The sequence below is a fragment of the Verticillium nonalfalfae genome (assembly GCF_003724135.2).
Source record: "Verticillium nonalfalfae strain VnAa140/NRRL 66861 chromosome Unknown scaffold_116, whole genome shotgun sequence".
Taxonomy (NCBI): Eukaryota; Fungi; Ascomycota; class Sordariomycetes; order Glomerellales; family Plectosphaerellaceae; genus Verticillium; species Verticillium nonalfalfae.
In genome coordinates, this window is record NW_021167341.1 from 20763 (window position 1) to 36836 (window position 16074).

The following is a 16074-nucleotide window of genomic DNA, read 5'->3' on the forward strand; positions in this document are numbered from 1 at the left end:
GCCTTGACAATGCGAGACTTGGGAACGATCAACATGAAACGGCTCGCCCATGAAGAGCGGCACAGGCAGAACTACACGAACGCAGCAAGTCAAGAGAAACAGGAAACTCTGTCAAGAACTGGTTGTCTTCACTTTCACCATGTATTCGTGAGCGGCACTCCGGACCGCATGCTAAATTATCATGTCCACCGAAACGCCATGCTGTAGAGTTACATCTCGACAATCTTACACGATCTGCACACACATGCATTTACAGCACCCTCGTAATGCTCTCTCGCGAAATAACGCTGCATTGCTTGTCGTCACGCTTCACGCGGAAGAAACTGTCGCAGAACTCGCTGCACCGCATGTGTCGGAGAAACTCCTCGTCGTGGGTGATGACGATGAGCTGGAAGTTGCTCTGCGCCTGGCGTGACTTGATGATGTGATGCAAGCTCTCGGCGAGAGACTTGATGTTGTCCTTGTCGAGGTTGGTGGTCGGCTCGTCTAGTGCGATGAGGCCGCAGTTGACGCCGAAAGACTCCGCCAGCGCGAGGCGGATGATGATGCTGGCGAGCACCTTCTGGCCAGCTGAGCAGCGCCCGCGCATGTCCATCTCGGTGTCCTGCTTGACCATGCACACGCGGTAGTTGTACGAGCGCCGGCCTGTGGCACCTTCGTTGTCGGACCGAATGAGAATCGTATCAATGTCGGTACCTTGGTATGTGCTCTGCCACAGCTCGCCAGCGATGCGGTTGACTTCTTCCATCTTGAGGCCGTGGTACTGCATGATGGCCTTGTCGAGCGCGGCGCCGTAGCGACCGAGATCCTCGATCGCCGCCTTGGTCGTCTCGACCTTGATGTGGGACTCTCGATACTTCTTGGAAGCGTCCCGGTAGTCCATTTCCCACTCGCCAAGAAGTCGCGCAAGCTCCTCGTCCTTGGTCTTCATCTGGCCCATGAGGGAGCCGCGTTCGGCTACTAGCATGTTGTGACGGTTCTCTAGTTGGACTGCCTCGTCATTGAGCCGGTCGTAGTCGTCATCGGCGTCGCAGGATTGGAGATCGTCAATCTCAGCGCGAAGCACATCGAGTTGACGCCTGTTCTGGCGGAACTTCAGGTTGTTGCTGATGTTTTGCTTCTTCCGGTCGCCATTATCGATGTCTTGCTTCAACTTATTCGTCCGGACCGTGAGATCGGATATTTCCTGTTCCGTGGCCGCAATCGTCTTTTCAAGGCCATCAATGGCGCGCTGGTTCGCGGCGAGATTCGAAGGCCCCCCACGGTCCATGTAGTCCTGAATGTCGCTCTCGACCATCTTGAGTTCAGTAACCGAGTTGGCAACCAAATCGCGCTCCTCTACGATGGCCTTTTCTTTCGCGCGGCCGCGCTGGAGCGTATCATCCCGCACTGCGCGAGCCTCTGCGATTGAAGGCTCGATGACCTCCAGATCTTGGTCAGCCTTCTGAATGAGCTCCCGTTGATTGGCCTGATCCTCTTTCAAAGTTTGGATCTGGTTCTGGAAGTCCTTCTTGCGCTCCAATTGACTCTGCACCCTACTGAGCTTGTTTTTCAACTCGCTCTTTTCTAGTTCTAGGCTGTTGAGCTGGTCTCGCATTCTCTGCCGGTCAGTTGTAATCTTGGTGAGTCGAGCTTTCGTCGAACGCATCTGCTCTTTGCAGGTTGCCTGCAGCTCATGTATTTCATCTGCAGTTCGCGTAGCCATGCCAGATGACTGTTGCGACATGATCCGCTCAACCTGGGCCTCGGAATCCTTCATGTCTTTGAGAGTCTGAGAGATGTTCATGACTGTCTTATTCAAGGTCTCAACGTCGGCCTGTTTCGCCTCTTCGGCATTGACATTCTCATCATGCTCTTCAAGCTGCCTCTCGTGGGTCTCGAGCTCGGCCTCAAGAGTTTTGCACGCTTCTTTCAGACCCGGTAGCTCGCCTAGTGACCGCTCGTACGTTTCGTGATGAACTCTGACTTGCCGTAACTTATCGAGCGTCGCCTTGGACTTGTCGAGATCCTCACTGGCCTTCTCTTTCTTCGAAGGGTCAAGATACTTGATAAGCTTGTCCGAGAAACGCGACTTGTTGACGCTCTGTTTGTCGTCGAAACCTCTGTCACATAGCTTGCACTTGTTCTTCTTGGTCAATGTCTCCTGACATTGCTTGTAGTAATCAGACAACGCCTCCAGAAGGCTGATGTCCGTCGAGTAGGCCTCGACATCCTCCTCAAGAAGTTTGACCTCCTCAGCATAGTCGTCGATGGTGGCCTCATCCCTGACCTGTTTTAAGACGTCGAGGACCTTGTCGTGACAGCGAGAAATCTCGTCTGACTTCTTTTGTTGCGCGTCCCGCGCTGATTTCAGGCTGAAGTCAATTTTTTGTTGCTTCTCGCGTGCCATGTCCCGTTTTTGCCGCGTCTGTGCAACAAGCTGCGACTGCTTTTTGAGCACTGATTGGAACTGTGGTTCAATTGTCTCCGCCTGCCACTCACTGCCGATCTGTGCGTCAAGCTTCTCCTTCCACGTGCTTGTGAGAGTCTCCAGCTTTCTCTTGCGGTCAATCAGCTCCTTTTTCCGGTATTCCAGCTGGGCTCGCTCGGAAGCTAGACGCGTGGCCTCCATCAGCTCTCGGCCCAGTTTGTCGTTTTCACTCTCCAATTGATAGAGCTTCTCGTTTTCCTGCTCGATTTGACTATCGAACCCGGCGCTTTCGATTGACTCAGTCGTCTTCGCCAGCCGGCCCTCAATATCTTCAAATTGACTGTCCAATATAGCCTTGGCACTTTCATCGACATCTAATGTGTTGATATCATTTTGGATGACGGCGGTCCGCTTCTCGATGGCACCCATGCGCTGCTTCGCGAACACGCGATTCTGAGTCATGGTAGATTTGCGGCCCTCGAGGTCAGTTATGATGCCAGTGGCCTTGTCAAGCTCCTGAGCGTTTTCCTTCTGGACGCGCTCGAGATCCCGTTTTTTGTCGCCTAGAAGCTTTTGAATCCTGTCGTTGAACGACTTGATCTGCGTGTCTTTCAGGTCTCCGTCAAAACCTCGAAAGCCGTGCAGCTCTGCAGCTTCGTGAATCAGGTCGACACGCGAGGCAAGCTGACGTTCGTACTTGTCCTTGTCCGACTCATGCTTGCCCTTCTCGGAAAGTTTGGCCGACAAGTCATTCCTTGATCTGCCTAGATCGTTCTGGAGTTGTGTGTACTGCGATCTGTTCTGGCGCTCTTCAGTCTGGAAGCGTGCCATGCGCTCCTCATACTGTGATAAATTGGTTTGCAGAGTCTCATCGTCTTCTTCGAGCTCCTCCAGAGTTGTCTGAAGATCCGAGATGGCGCCCTGTCGGAATTTGAACTGCTCCTTTTTGTATTTGAGGTCATTAACAATGTTCAAGAACTTGTTGGCCTCGAGCCGCTTCTGCTTGATCTGCGCCGAGAGCTCGGCCATCTCATCATTCATGCCGTTGCATGCTTCCCTTGATCCCTCAATCTCGGCTTGAAGCTCCATGGATCTCTTCTCGGCGCGGTCGCCTTTCTCCTTGTTGATCTTGTCCTGGCTCTCGTGTATCTTGAGGCGTGCAAGCTCCTCGCCTTGCTTCTTCCGGAGGACCTTGAGGTTGTCAATGGCTTTTGTGTACCGCATGGCTTCAAAGATTTGGTCAAACTGTTTCTTCAAGGCGCCGGGCTCGCTCATGGGCCACAGAGACTCGTCCTGATGGCAGAATATGACGTAGTCCAGAATGGCGGTCGAAACGCCGAGGAGAGCGGGGACGGCCTCGTCCATCTGCGCCACTCGCGTCGAGAGAACGGACCGTTCGCCATTGTTGTTCGTCGCTAGCGACCCCTCGAGGGTCTTGAGGGAGCGGGTGGTTTTCTTGATTGTCAACTGAAGACTTCGCGTAACGACATGCTTAACGCCGGTGGTCGAGGTGAATGCCAGCTTGACCTGCGCCAGGACCTCCTTCTCGCCGATGAGCTGGAAATGCGAGGATCAGCAGAGAAAGCTTGGTGGTACGAGGTGGTTCGCCGAACCGAAAACGCGGGGTAGGACGTACTTTAGGGTCGTGGACGAACGCACCGCCCTTGCTGTTGGGGGGCTGCTCGCCAGTGGTGGCGTATTTGAGGCATTCAATGATGGTCGTCTTGCCCGAACCGTTGTAACCGACAATGAGGGTTAGGGGCGTGAAGAATTGCATGGTCTCACGGCCACTGCCGGTCCCGAAGGACCGGATGCCTTGGACGGACAGCTTTTCGATCTTGGACATGGTCGACTACCACTGTGGTGTAGGGTAGAGATCCATAGAGGAGTAAGGGATGATGCGGTCTCCACAGAGGCGAGTGCAAATGCTGGGAGTCCAGCAAGGGGGGTCTGTGGGGGTCGAAGAAACCGCGTGATAGTAGTAAAAAGCCTAAGTGAAGGGTCTGGGAATAGAGGCAGGCCGCACTTTGAGCATCAGACGCGGTGACATTCGACCGGCACGCGTTTGAGTGGGTTAGGCAGGGGTCAGTGGGGAGCGTCAACCCGTGACCTGGAGCTGCCTAGAGGTATCTGGAGTGGGGGCTTTGTCGACGCTTAAGGTACCTTACCTAATGTGCCTACCTAGGTAGGCCTAGCTATATGTGGATAGGTAGGTAACTGTAACTGACGCCTTTCCAGTTCAGTTCAGCCCATCTTTCACGGGCACTGAGAGCACCAGTCACATCGGCACCACCGGATTTACGTTTAGAGTCCCGGACTTACAGCGCAGGAGACCCTGGGAAATCGCAAGGAGGCCGTTCGAGGTCGTGCGGTATCGCATTTCAGCTAACGCTGCGGGCAGTGCGGCAAGACGCGATCATTGCACACGAGATAGTTGTATGACGACAGATGACTCGAAATTGCCCCCGGCAAGCTGGGCCTCCTGCGTTGCAGTATTTTCCCCATCGATGTCCATGACCAGCACGAGACACGGCGTTGCACCTGACATCCTTTCCTGGGTGGTACAGCAGAGACTCCGCAAAAAAAAGCCATGATATCTTCAACGCAGGGTGCCGAAGAGGTTCGACAAGGCTTTTGATGACGGACGGCGGTTCATAAACAGCACACCGTGATACGGATCAGGGAAACACCGCGTCGTCGTCGTGCAAAGTCGAATGCCTCGAGACCAGACACCGGGAAGACGCGACAGGCATGCCCGCAGGGACATGTCTCGTTTGAGTTACCTCAAGAGAAGCAGGTATTTAGGCCGAGCGTTGTGCTTTCTTTGCCGCACAATTTATTTTCTCCAATACCTCACGCCATACTTCCTTCTTTCCTCCTAGCTTTTTCTCCTTCCGTTTGTTTCTTTCGTAGCAGATTGGGACTATCAGGTCCACGACAGTGTAGGTGTTGGACGCCCCCCCCCCCGGTCTGGACGGGGCGAAGGACTGTTTGCTCCGGACGCATCGCAGGGTCCTGTCGCAAAGAGGACATGATCGACATTCTCCACGGTCTCGTGGCATGCCATTCGCACAACCGTGTCGCTGGAGTTGGGTCCAGAGGGGTCTGTGAAGAGGGGTTTTCTTTCGCTGGGATTCCAAGAGGAGGGAGCACGCCAGCACCGCCAGCGAGTGCAGTACTGCTAGCAAGTACAGTACTAAGTACTACTGCCAGGCGGTGCCAAAACTGACGTCTCCACATGTGCTCAGCTCCACTCAAGAGCGGGCTAGTCGACCCAAGACCGAACGGCGCAGAGCGAGGAGGGGGATGGAGAGTCCCGGTGTCGAAGAACGTCCCGTGTCCAGGGCCCAAGTCGGGGGCCAAGACCCAGATTGCCATGTTTGCAGTATTCCCATTTCCAAATTTCCCATCCTCTTCGCCTGCCTGTGGGTACCCTCCCTTACAGCGCACTGTTTCCCTTCATCACCAGCAGGACACAACTCACGACCCGACAGCACCAGCCGCAGACGCAGTCGACTTGATTGCATCACGCACCGAGGGGTCACGTAGGTACAGGCGAGTTCGTGTAGCCTGCCAGCTTGCCAGCTTGCCTTTCAAGATACCTACCTGGGCACCCATCTCACCACCCAGCAAGCCAAGCAGACAAGCGAGCCAGACCAAACGGTGAGTCGCAGGCGCATTCACTTTCACCTTCCCATCCCACAAAAGGAGGGGAGGACAACGGGCAGCTCTACGTTTCCTCACCTGCCTTCGTCCCAAGCACCTCCCCAACCCCGAGAGACTGGCATGGGTACCTTTGGAAGGTCCTACCCAACGAGGCAGGCACCTCGTCAGCATCGTCGAGCAGGAGCGGCAGGCGCCCTCCTCTTTCTCTCTTGTTCCCAGCATTGCTTTTACTGATACGTACCTTTCTTGCGCAGACCTGACCGACAGATTCCCGCCCCGTACCTGTCCGTACCTTACCTTATTACTTCCCTCACTTACCCACCACCCTACCTTGCCTCAGGTGCCATAATTCCACCAGCGTTTCCCCCTTCCACCCCTTCTCGAGAGAACACGCTGCTCTCTTCAAATCCTCGTCTCGCCCGTAAAAACCACTCCATGCCGCATGCCGCATGGCCACGGTGGTTCGCGCCAGGTTGTGCATACCGTTTCTTCCCTTCAGACCCTGCTTGGTAGACACCCTAAAAAATAAAAGTAGGAGGGGCCTGTGTCTATCCAGCCCCAGGTAAGCGCCAACCTGATCCGACATCTGTCCAGGCCCGACACCATCGCACCAGGTGCTCGTTGTCGTCTCCCTTGTCCCGATCCAGTCCTATCGCGCCCGAAAGCTGGAGTTTTAATTTTTTTTTCCCTCTCTCCTACTTCCCAGGCGTTCTTTTCGGGCAAGTCAGACCTGATCGATTCAAATCTTCACATTTCGCGTTTGTCATTCTGTGCTCTGTTGCCAGCGACAGCGACAAAAAGACGAGAGCGACGTACGAACACCCTCGAAACGGAACCAGCCATCGGACACCCCCGGCACCTTGACTGACGGTTGACTTGACGTGCAACCGCAACGGACGGTCACCACGACCTGGGCCCTCGGAGTGCACGCCTTCTCCGCGACCTAAGACAAACGAATAGCCGGCCAGAGCCAGCAGAAAGCCATCACCTACCTCATCAGATTGTGGCAGCGGGAAGAAGACGGCACCCTCAACAGCCTGCATGCCCCAGGGCGCACTGATGCGCTGAGCCCCGAGCGTTGAGCCGTCCGTAAGGATCCAGACCCTGGGTTCCTTCATTCGACCCGACGCTGGACCCAGGTCTAGCCAGGGCCGACGCCCGATTGTTCACCATGTCTCGTGGGCCACCACCGCCGGCTGGCGCCAATGCCTACACCTTTGGCGACTTCGACTTCAACTCGCTCGTCACGGATGCTGTACGTTTGACCCCTCCACTTCTACCGTCACCTCTCACCGTCCCGCCCGTCGTTTCACTCTTCAACCTTGGTCGGCTTTCCCAGGCACCGAACCGAACCCCCCCCCCCTTGCCTGAGTCTCCCATTCAACCTCTCCCATCTCTTCTTTAGCTTGCCGTTCATCCCTCCAAACCCACATGCACAGCGCACCCCACGGTCCATTGCGACCGCACACTGCTACACTGACCCTGCGCGCGCCGCGACGCTGATCCTCACCCTTTGGTGGTACAGAGCCGTCTGACTCTGTTCTCTGCACCCCGCCCCAGAAAACGTCGCTGACCCGCCCCTCTCCAATGGAACAGATGGCAGATGACCCCAGCATGATGGCCATGCTGGGCGACAGCTCCATGTATGACAATTTCGACTCGATGGGCATGAATCTCGACAACCCACCCGACGACACATCCCTCGCCCAATTCAGCGTCCAGATGAACAATAACCAGGTCGCCGCCGCCGCCGCCATTGGACAGGCCATGCGCGACGGCAGCCCTATGTCACCACAGCAGAAGAATGGCTCCAACTTCTTTTCCTTATCAGCAGAGGATCACCAAGGCTCTGGCCCCGGCGCCGGCCCCGCGCCAGCCGCCGGCTTCAGCTCCCAGGCTAACATGCCGGGCGGCAATACCCTGACCGAATTCACGAAGCGCCGGAACTGGCCCGCCAAGGTCGTCGAGGAGCTCAAGGACTTTCTGCAGATTCTCGACGCCAATGGTCGCATTCGCTTTGTATCCCCGAGCATCCTCAGTGTTACCGGCTACACCTCGGAGGAGATTGCCGACAAGTTTCTCAAAGACTTTATTCACGATGACGACGTTGGTGTTTTCGTCGCCGAGCTCAATGAGTCCATCGCCTCTGGCAACCCGCTGCGCATGTTTTACCGTTTCAAGAAGAAGGACGACACGTATGCCATCTTTGAGGCTGTCGGCCACGCTCACATTGCCGCCGCGAAATTTGCGCCGAACCCCCACAACCAGTCGCCATTCTGTCAAGCCGTGTTCATGATGGCGCGACCCTACCCAACGAAGAACGCTGGGCTGCTCGACTCATTTCTCGAGCACAAGATCGAGAATGAGCGCCTGAGGCGACGCATCGCCGAGCTGAGGCGCGAGGAGGAGGCGGAGAATGACGAATCGCAGAGGCAATGGGCGAGCCAGGACGGACGGTCGGATGCGACACCTTCGGAGACGACCATGAAGTCCTCATCCGTGGGCAGGCCGGCGCTCTATCACCAAAACACCAGCGGCAGCAGCACATCCATGGGCCCGCCGCCGGACAGGACACCGCTCAGCGTGGCATTAACACGCGAGGCGCTGGAAGGCGTGGCCAACAGCCGGCCGGACTCGCTCAAGGAGAAGATGGCGCGGTACGAAGGCTCTCACGCCGAGCAGATTGAGATGCTGACGGGACTAAACTACGTCGATGGCGAGCGGAGCAAGGGCATCACGACGGGCAACGCGAGCCCGACGCTCATCAAGGGCGATGCGGGAATCGCGATACCGATGGACCGGGATCCGCGCACAGGTGATAAGAAGAAGAAGCTCAAGACTTCGGAGGAATACGTGTGTACTGATTGTGGTGAGTTCTCTCGGGCGCCGAACGGCCGTCCACGCTGGTTGAGCGCGGTCTTCCGACACGAAACATGCACGCTAACGCCTGCGGGTGACAGGCACGCTCGACTCGCCCGAGTGGCGGAAGGGTCCCAGTGGGCCCAAGACGCTATGCAACGCGTGCGGCCTGCGGTGGGCGAAGAAGGAAAAGAAGGTCAAGAACAGTCCGAGGATAGGAGGAGGCGGCATGGCGGAGTAGAGGGAAAGGGCTTCCTGACGGAGAAACGATTTTACAGTGCCATGGTCATGGCCTGTGCCTATGGCCCGTTACTGCGCTGATGGTAGCATAGGAACGAACTACACGCGCAGAAAGCAGCGCATGGCCAACGAAAACGGGGCAACCTGTGAAGCAGCAAAGCCTATGCCAGGGGCAGAGGACAAGGTGCGGGGGAGAGCAGCAGAAGCTGAAGAAGCCAGACGCTGACAACGACAACGACAACGACAAGGTTTCATCTGTACAACATGATGGGAGGCACAAAGGGAGCACGACATAGTCTGACAGGCGGGAAACGACCTGGATGCTTGGAAAACTTGGGTCGTTCCACCGCCAAGCGGAGGAGAGCAGCAAGTGAGGGGGTGTCAAGAAAGAAATCCTGGATGTGCTGCTTCTGGAGCTGAATCCGTGCAGCTTGGCTCAGGCCATTGAACACGTCGGTCAAAAACACAATTGGCCCAGCAGGACGCTGATCCGATAGTTTATCCCCTAGAGGGGCCGCGGTCCCCTGTTGCGCGGGCGGGTTACAGGTGATGGTGGGCTTGGAGCGGCAGCGGTAGTGGGGTAGCTTCGTGGTATGTGCAGCCGCTGTCGATGGACGACCCCGCAGCGCGTCATGGAGCTGTCAGTGCCGGCGGGAGCTCAAGTGGGGTGGAAGGCATCTGGTAGTAGCTGCCGATTTACATGTTGCCCAGAGGTATCTGAGGGGAAGGTATGGCAACGTGACAGCCTTCCCTACCTTACTTATCTATGGTACCTACCTAGTGCCTGCCTTGCATGGTGTGACTTTTGCCTCTGTTCCATGTCCTCAAGCTACCTGAGAAATATCAGTTTATTGGCAACAGCTTCATATTCACCCTACTACAACACTTCCTCTTCATCCACACATCTTGCACCTACATCTCCATCATGGACAAACTCATCAGTATTGGAAAGGACCTCCTCGATGATAGCGGAAACAAGAAGCAGCAGAACCAGCAGAACCAGCAGGCTGGCGGATTCCAGAGCCAGCAAGAGCACGTCCAGCAGGGCCTCGCCGGTCAGTACCAGGGCCAGAGCCAGAGCTCCGGCCAGCCTCTTCCCGGAGGCAACAGTACGTCTCCCTGCCCTCCTTTCATCGGCCCCAGCATCTGAACGCGGAGCCCTGTCAACACAAAACCTGCCTGCTTGTTTGGCCCCCCCTTTCCTCTCTTCCTCCTCAGGGATCTGACGCACCAGCAGAAGCAGCAGGCGGCGCCTACGGCCTCCCCGGCGGCGACGACGACGACCTCCGGTCGGCCGCCGACCAGGCCGCCCAGCACGCCGGCAGCCACGGCGACAAGGACCTCTTCAGCGGCATCGTCGGGTCCCTGACGCAGAACAAGTCGTCGGTGCAGCAGCAGGGCGTCGACGAGGACGACGTGCTGTCCAAGTACAAAAAGTTCTTCGGCGGCGAGGACCAGCGCGACGAAAAGGCCGACGACAAGGGCCTCGGCGCCGCGGCCGCGCTGCAGGCGCTCAAGCTCTTCAACAGCGGCGAGACCAAGGGCCAGAAGGACACGCAGGGCGGCTTCCTCGCGCTCGCCATGGCCGAGGCCAGCAAGCTCTTTGACGACAAGGCGGGCAGGGGCGAGGTTGAGCAGGGCACGAGCAAGCAGAGTGTCGTGCAGCAGGCGGGCGAGGTGGCCATGAAGCTGTACTTTAAGAACCAGGCTGAGCAGCAGGGCGGGCTCGTGGGCATGGCGAGCAAGTTTTTGAAGTAGCAAGGCCAGGCGTGGATGATGTGACGAGATGCGACAATGGACAAGAAAACGTTCCCCATCAAAAAGTGAGATCAAGTTCAAGAGACTGGCAGGGCAGGCTAGAATAAATCACGACTATACTGAATCCCATTCGACAAACTTTTTCACACACTCTGTTTCCCCTTGGCCTTGGCCTCCTTGGCCAGCTTCAGCACGTCCACCCACGCCTCGGGCCGCACCCTGCCGCCCTCGACCTTGTCGCTGAGGTATCGCTCGCTCTCGCCCGCCCACGCGAGCAGCTGCTCCTCGGCACCCCACTCACCGAGCGCCATGAGTCCGACGGGCAGCCTGCCGCCCTCACCCTCGCCCTCGGCGGGCGCGGCGTAGCCCACAGGCACGGTCACGGCGGGACAGCCGGTGAGGTTGGCGAGGAAGACGTACGACATGGCGGCAATGGTCTTGTTGGCATCGCTCATGCCGCGGGCGTCGTCGCCGGCGCCGCGGCGCCAGCCGTTGAGCGGCGATGTCGGGGTGACGAGCAGCAGGCCCGGGTGGGCCTCGAACAGCGAGGCGAGGTGCTGCATGATGAGCTGGCGCAGGCGGCCGGCGCCGAGGTAGTCGGCGGCCGGGGTCTGCGAGGCGATGGACAGCAGCAGGCGGTTCGGCGCGTTGATGACGGAGCGGTACTCGGGCAGCCGGGCGCTGACGTCGGCGTGCATCTCGGCGATGCAGAGCAGCGAGTGCACGAGCTGGGCGGCGCGCAGGTGCGGCAGCGCCGTGTCGAGCACGGCGTAGCCCTGCGCTTTGTAGTGCGCGAGGGCGTCGTCGCAGGCGGCGCGCACGGCCGGGTCGGCGCGCGCCCACCACGCCTTGTCGACGGCGATGACCTTTTTGTGGGTGGCTGGCGGCGGCGGCAGCGATGGCGCGAGCTGAGCCTGACCCGGGTCGTCGGAGCGCGGGCGGGCCATGACGCGGTAGGCGAGCGTCAGGTCGGTGACGGTGGCGGCGAGGGGTCCCATGACGCAGCACGAGTGGCGCATGGTCATGGTGCGGTGGTGCGTGGGCTTGAGGCCGTAGACGCCGTTGGCGGAGGCCGGCACGCGGATGCTGCCGCCGGCGTCGGTGCCGATGGCAATGGGCACGAGGCCGGCGCCCAGGGCCGAGCCGCCGCCCGACGACGAGCCGCCCGGGTAGTAGGCCGGGTTGTGGAAGTTGGTGGGCGTGCCCCAGGTCGGGTTGCAGCCCGACGTGTCGGAACCGAGCTCGTGCATGGCGTTCTTGGCCACGACGATGGCGCCGGCCTCCTCGAGCGCCCGGATCGGCCCGGCCGTCTCCTTGGCCGCCGCGAAGAAGGGCAGCTTCGGGTAGTACCGCAGCCCCATGTGCGACACGTAGCCCTCGACGTCAACGTCGTCCTTGACCGACACGGGCACGCCGTCGAGCGGGCCGAGGGGCTTACCCTCAGCCCAGCGCTTCGTCGACGCCTCGGCCGCCTCGCGGGCGCGCCACTCGTTGTCGTAGCTGTCGACCCAGGCGTTCTGGTATTTGTTCTCCGGCGTCTGGTTGCGGCGCGTCAGCGGCAGCAGGGCCGAGACGACGTCGAGGGGCGTGAGGGTGCCGTCGCGGTAGCGGGTCTGATAGTCGACGCTCGAGAGGTAACGGCCCTTGGACTCGGGGGCCGGGGTCTTGAGGTCGAGGCCAAAGTCGAGGTCGAGCTCGGTGTTTTCTTCGCCTCTGATCGGCAGGGGGACAACATCTGGCTGGGAGGAGGAAAGAAGAAGATGAAAGTCAGCTGGTTGTGATGAATGGAGCGGGAGGGTTCAACAGGTCAACCTACGTGAAGGCGGTAATCATAGTCGCCAAGCTCAGGCATGTCGCGCGTGACGCCGAACTTTGCGTTGTTCCAGAAGAACCTCTGCAGCGTGGGGACGTTGTTGACCCTACATTGTCAGCCAGGGCGAGTTCAACGGGCACCTCCCGGAGGTGCCCAGCTCGAGGCAAGACGTACAGGCTCGCCGCGGCGACGAGTGGGAGTCCATTGAGGATGGGGTTCTTGTCGTCCTCAGCAGCGTCTGCCGGGGTGGCGCTGAGCTTGACAGCTTTGGCTCCGGGATAGTTGGCGAACGGTCTGTTGGGCGCCATGATGGGCGGGTCGAGATGTGGTCGTGCTGTGGAAGTCGGGAGAAGACGTAGATAGGCAATCGTGGCAATTGGTATCCGTGTGCGACGAGGAGATGAATTCAAGGGCGTCAGAGGGCAGCGACGTCCCGAATATGATACAAAGACGTTCCTTCCTGGATGAGGTCAGACGGGGGACGGGGACGGGCAGAAACGAGGCGGACCCCGCGGAGGGTCGGTGCAACGATGGAGATCCCGACCTGCTCTCGTCTTGAGCTACCTACCTGCTACAGCACCCTGACCAGCTTGAGTACCTCCCTATCTACCTACCTAGGTAGGTACCTCGACAGTACTTCCAGGCAGTGCGTAGCTCCCGCTAGCGCAAAGCTTCAGGGTGGAGCTCGGCCTCCTCTCCTGGCATGTGATGCGGCTCACCCCAGATTTGTGTCTTGCTTCCCTGCAGCCTGCCTATCTAGTTCCGCCAGTACGCGGATACTAAGGTATGCAAACGTACTGGCCAAACGGATCTATCGGACTGCCTCTGAAGTGTCGTATGTCAACGACTCCGGTTCCTCGTATGCTAGCGCTGCAACGCCACCTCCAGACACCTCAGGCAGTGAAGAAACTGTTTCAAATGGAGCAGGTAAACCCGAAGTATGTGCTAGATTTTCCGCTATCCTACAGAAGCCTCCTCAACGTCCCCATCACTGAGCCCATCCCTTGCCCTCGCCCGCAATCGTGCTCTCCCGTGCGTCCTGGTACTTCCACCGGCTGGGCTCAAAGATGATCTCAAAGCTGTTGTGGTTAAACGTTCCAATGGCGCAGCTCAGATCGTGGTAGCCCTCGAGACCCGTGACCGGCAGGTCCTCCTCGGCATCGGCCTCCTCGTGCAAGTTCCAGCTGCCCATAATATTGCCCTCGCGTGTGAAGAAGATGTCGACGTTGATGCTGCCGTCGCCACGAGGCGACAGTGACATGCCGATACCCACCGTCTCGCCAACACGGAATGGCTCCGTAAATGAGTGACCGCCGGCCCAGTCGTTGACGTACTTGTGGCCGTCATCGCCGTGGACGGCCAGCGACCCGCGGTGCCAACCAGGCATGCGGAAGTTGGGATACGGCAGCGCCGTGAAGCCCAGCGCGAGGTCGACTTCGTCGGGCCGGCTGTCGGGACGGATGTGCACCTCATAGTAGATGCGGACGGGGCGGCCTGTGACCAGTGGCGAGTGTGCGTGCGCCGAGTACAGCGGGGGGTAGCCAATGATGCAGCTGTCCTTGGCCGAGACATCGGTGCGGCCTTCCCACGTGCCCGGGACCGTGGCCGAGGGCGCGAGCGTGCCTCGAAAGTTCTGCGGCTGCATGAGGTTGATGTTGTGCGTACGGAGCGCCTCATGCGCTTGTGGTGGCAGCGGCACAGGCTGGATGAGAGGGTACTGGTCGCACCATGCGGCGCCGGCATGGGCCTCCTGCTCGGAAGCATTGTTCGCCGGCGAGCGCTCAAAGCCGGTGAAGAAGGAGGGAGGGGGAGGGAAGAGCGACGTGTCGGGCACGGCATGCTGCCAGTTGTGCTGGCTCTTGGAGTCGGTAGGGGGAGGACCGGGAGGCGGCGCGTAGTCTCCGCTGGGAGGAGGACCGGGAGGCGGGCCGTAGTTGTCACCTCCTGGGGGCGGGCCGGCCGGAGGACCATAGTTATCGACACCGGGTGGCGGGCCCGGCGGCGGGGCAAAGTCACCGCCAGCAGCAGGTGGTCCTCCGGCGGGCGGTCCTCCGACCGGTAGCGCAAACTGGCCGTGGCCAGGAGGGGGTCCTGCAGGAGGGGCATACGTCTCGTGTGTTCGCGACTCGGGAGGAGCGTAGCTTCCGTCGGGAAGCAGACGTACAGGGCGCTCCGGAGCATCGTGCGTCTCATGACCAGGAGGGGGCCCGGGAGGGGCAGAGAAGCCCGGAGGGGGGCCAGCCGGTGCATCGTAGTCTTGACCCTGAGGAGGACCCGGAGGCGCTGCGTAGCCGCCATTCACATTGTGGCTCGGAGGAGGCCCGCTCGGGGGCGCGAACTGCTCGTTGTGATCATGGTGAGGCGGCGGAGAGCTCGGCGCGGCATATTGCGCGGGCGGAGGTCCCGAAGGAGGAGCATAGCCGGTACTGCTGGAGGCCTGAGGAGGAGGAGGGCCGGCAGGCGGTGCGTATTCGCCATGGCCAGGAGGCGGCCCCGAGGGAGCGGCATAGTGGTCGTGATTGGAGGCCGACGATTCGCCTTGTTGCGGCTGTTGCTGGTTCTGGCTCTCCTTCTCTTGGCGCTTCTTCTCGCTCGACTTGCTGCGGATGCTCGCGGGCCGAGCAATGCGCTGTGAGCCGGCTTGGGAGGCGCGGGGCGAGGAAGCCTGCGCAGGCCGCGCCGCAGGCGTATCGTCTTTTTCGTCCTTGCCGAAGCACATGGTGGGTGATCGGAGACAGGGAACGAGGTGAGGTATGTATGTCGGGAAGATGGCGTGCGGCTGGGTGTTCGTGTTGGAAGACGTGAGGACGTTGGCTTTCGAATTGAGGCCCGCCACTGAAGGTTGAGCACGTTGAGATGGGGCGGCGATCGCACTGGACCAGCTTCAAGACGATTGTGTTCGGGTGGGAAGCAGGGGAGGAAAGAAGCGACAGAGAGGAGATGTCGCCAGAGTGGTGGCACTTTTGAACTGGGGGGCGGTGCCGGTGACTATTGTCTATTGTCTGGGCGGGCAGGCGTGGGTGTGTGATGAGGTCGTCGGGAAAGAGCAGCCCACCGAGCGAGGCAAGAGCTCTCTTGGCGATTACCCTGTTGAGCACAAGCTCCTTCCTACATGCTGCTCCCTCCCACCTGCTGCCCCGCACCACTTGCCGTTTTACCCTCCAACCTGCGAGCCTGCCATTGCGCCATTCCATTCGCTCTATCATGTCTTGCTAGGTCTCGACCTGTGAGGCCAAACATGACGCTGCCTGTTGAACACTGTTTGCCCGCGCTTCATGGCAAACAACCCAGGCCTGGCCATTGCATGTCACTGTCGACCCATGCCAGG

General features: G+C 59.2%; 5 protein-coding genes across 5 annotated transcripts; 2 read left to right on the forward strand and 3 right to left on the reverse strand.

Moving 5' to 3' along the window:
- Positions 1 to 250: 250 nt before the first annotated feature.
- On the reverse strand, positions 251 to 4256 carry RAD50 (DNA repair protein rad50; the record flags this gene model as incomplete). The annotated part of the gene is made up of 2 exons (XM_028635176.1): positions 251 to 3967; positions 4047 to 4256. 2 exons carry the CDS (start codon positions 4254 to 4256, stop codon positions 251 to 253), a joined length of 3927 nt encoding a protein of 1308 aa, XP_028492230.1.
- Positions 4257 to 7247: 2991 nt separating this feature from the next.
- On the forward strand, positions 7248 to 9176 carry WC2 (blue light receptor; the record flags this gene model as incomplete). The annotated part of the gene is made up of 3 exons (XM_028635177.1): positions 7248 to 7331; positions 7673 to 8945; positions 9037 to 9176. 3 exons carry the CDS (start codon positions 7248 to 7250, stop codon positions 9174 to 9176), a joined length of 1497 nt encoding a protein of 498 aa, XP_028492231.1.
- Positions 9177 to 10100: 924 nt separating this feature from the next.
- On the forward strand, positions 10101 to 10933 carry D7B24_000931 (uncharacterized protein; the record flags this gene model as incomplete). Its single annotated transcript, XM_028635178.1, has 2 exons — positions 10101 to 10284; positions 10413 to 10933. 2 exons carry the CDS (start codon positions 10101 to 10103, stop codon positions 10931 to 10933), a joined length of 705 nt encoding a protein of 234 aa, XP_028492232.1.
- A 143-nt stretch (positions 10934 to 11076) lies between these two features.
- Positions 11077 to 13054, reverse strand: D7B24_000932 (uncharacterized protein; the record flags this gene model as incomplete). Its single annotated transcript, XM_028635179.1, has 3 exons — positions 11077 to 12672; positions 12750 to 12852; positions 12921 to 13054. The coding sequence occupies 3 exons, from the start codon at positions 13052 to 13054 to the stop codon at positions 11077 to 11079; spliced, it is 1833 nt and encodes a 610-aa protein (XP_028492233.1).
- Positions 13055 to 13734: 680 nt separating this feature from the next.
- On the reverse strand, positions 13735 to 15465 carry DLD1_1 (D-lactate ferricytochrome c oxidoreductase; the record flags this gene model as incomplete). The annotated part of the gene is made up of 1 exon (XM_028635180.1): positions 13735 to 15465. One exon carries the CDS (start codon positions 15463 to 15465, stop codon positions 13735 to 13737), a length of 1731 nt encoding a protein of 576 aa, XP_028492234.1.
- Positions 15466 to 16074: the final 609 nt, after the last annotated feature.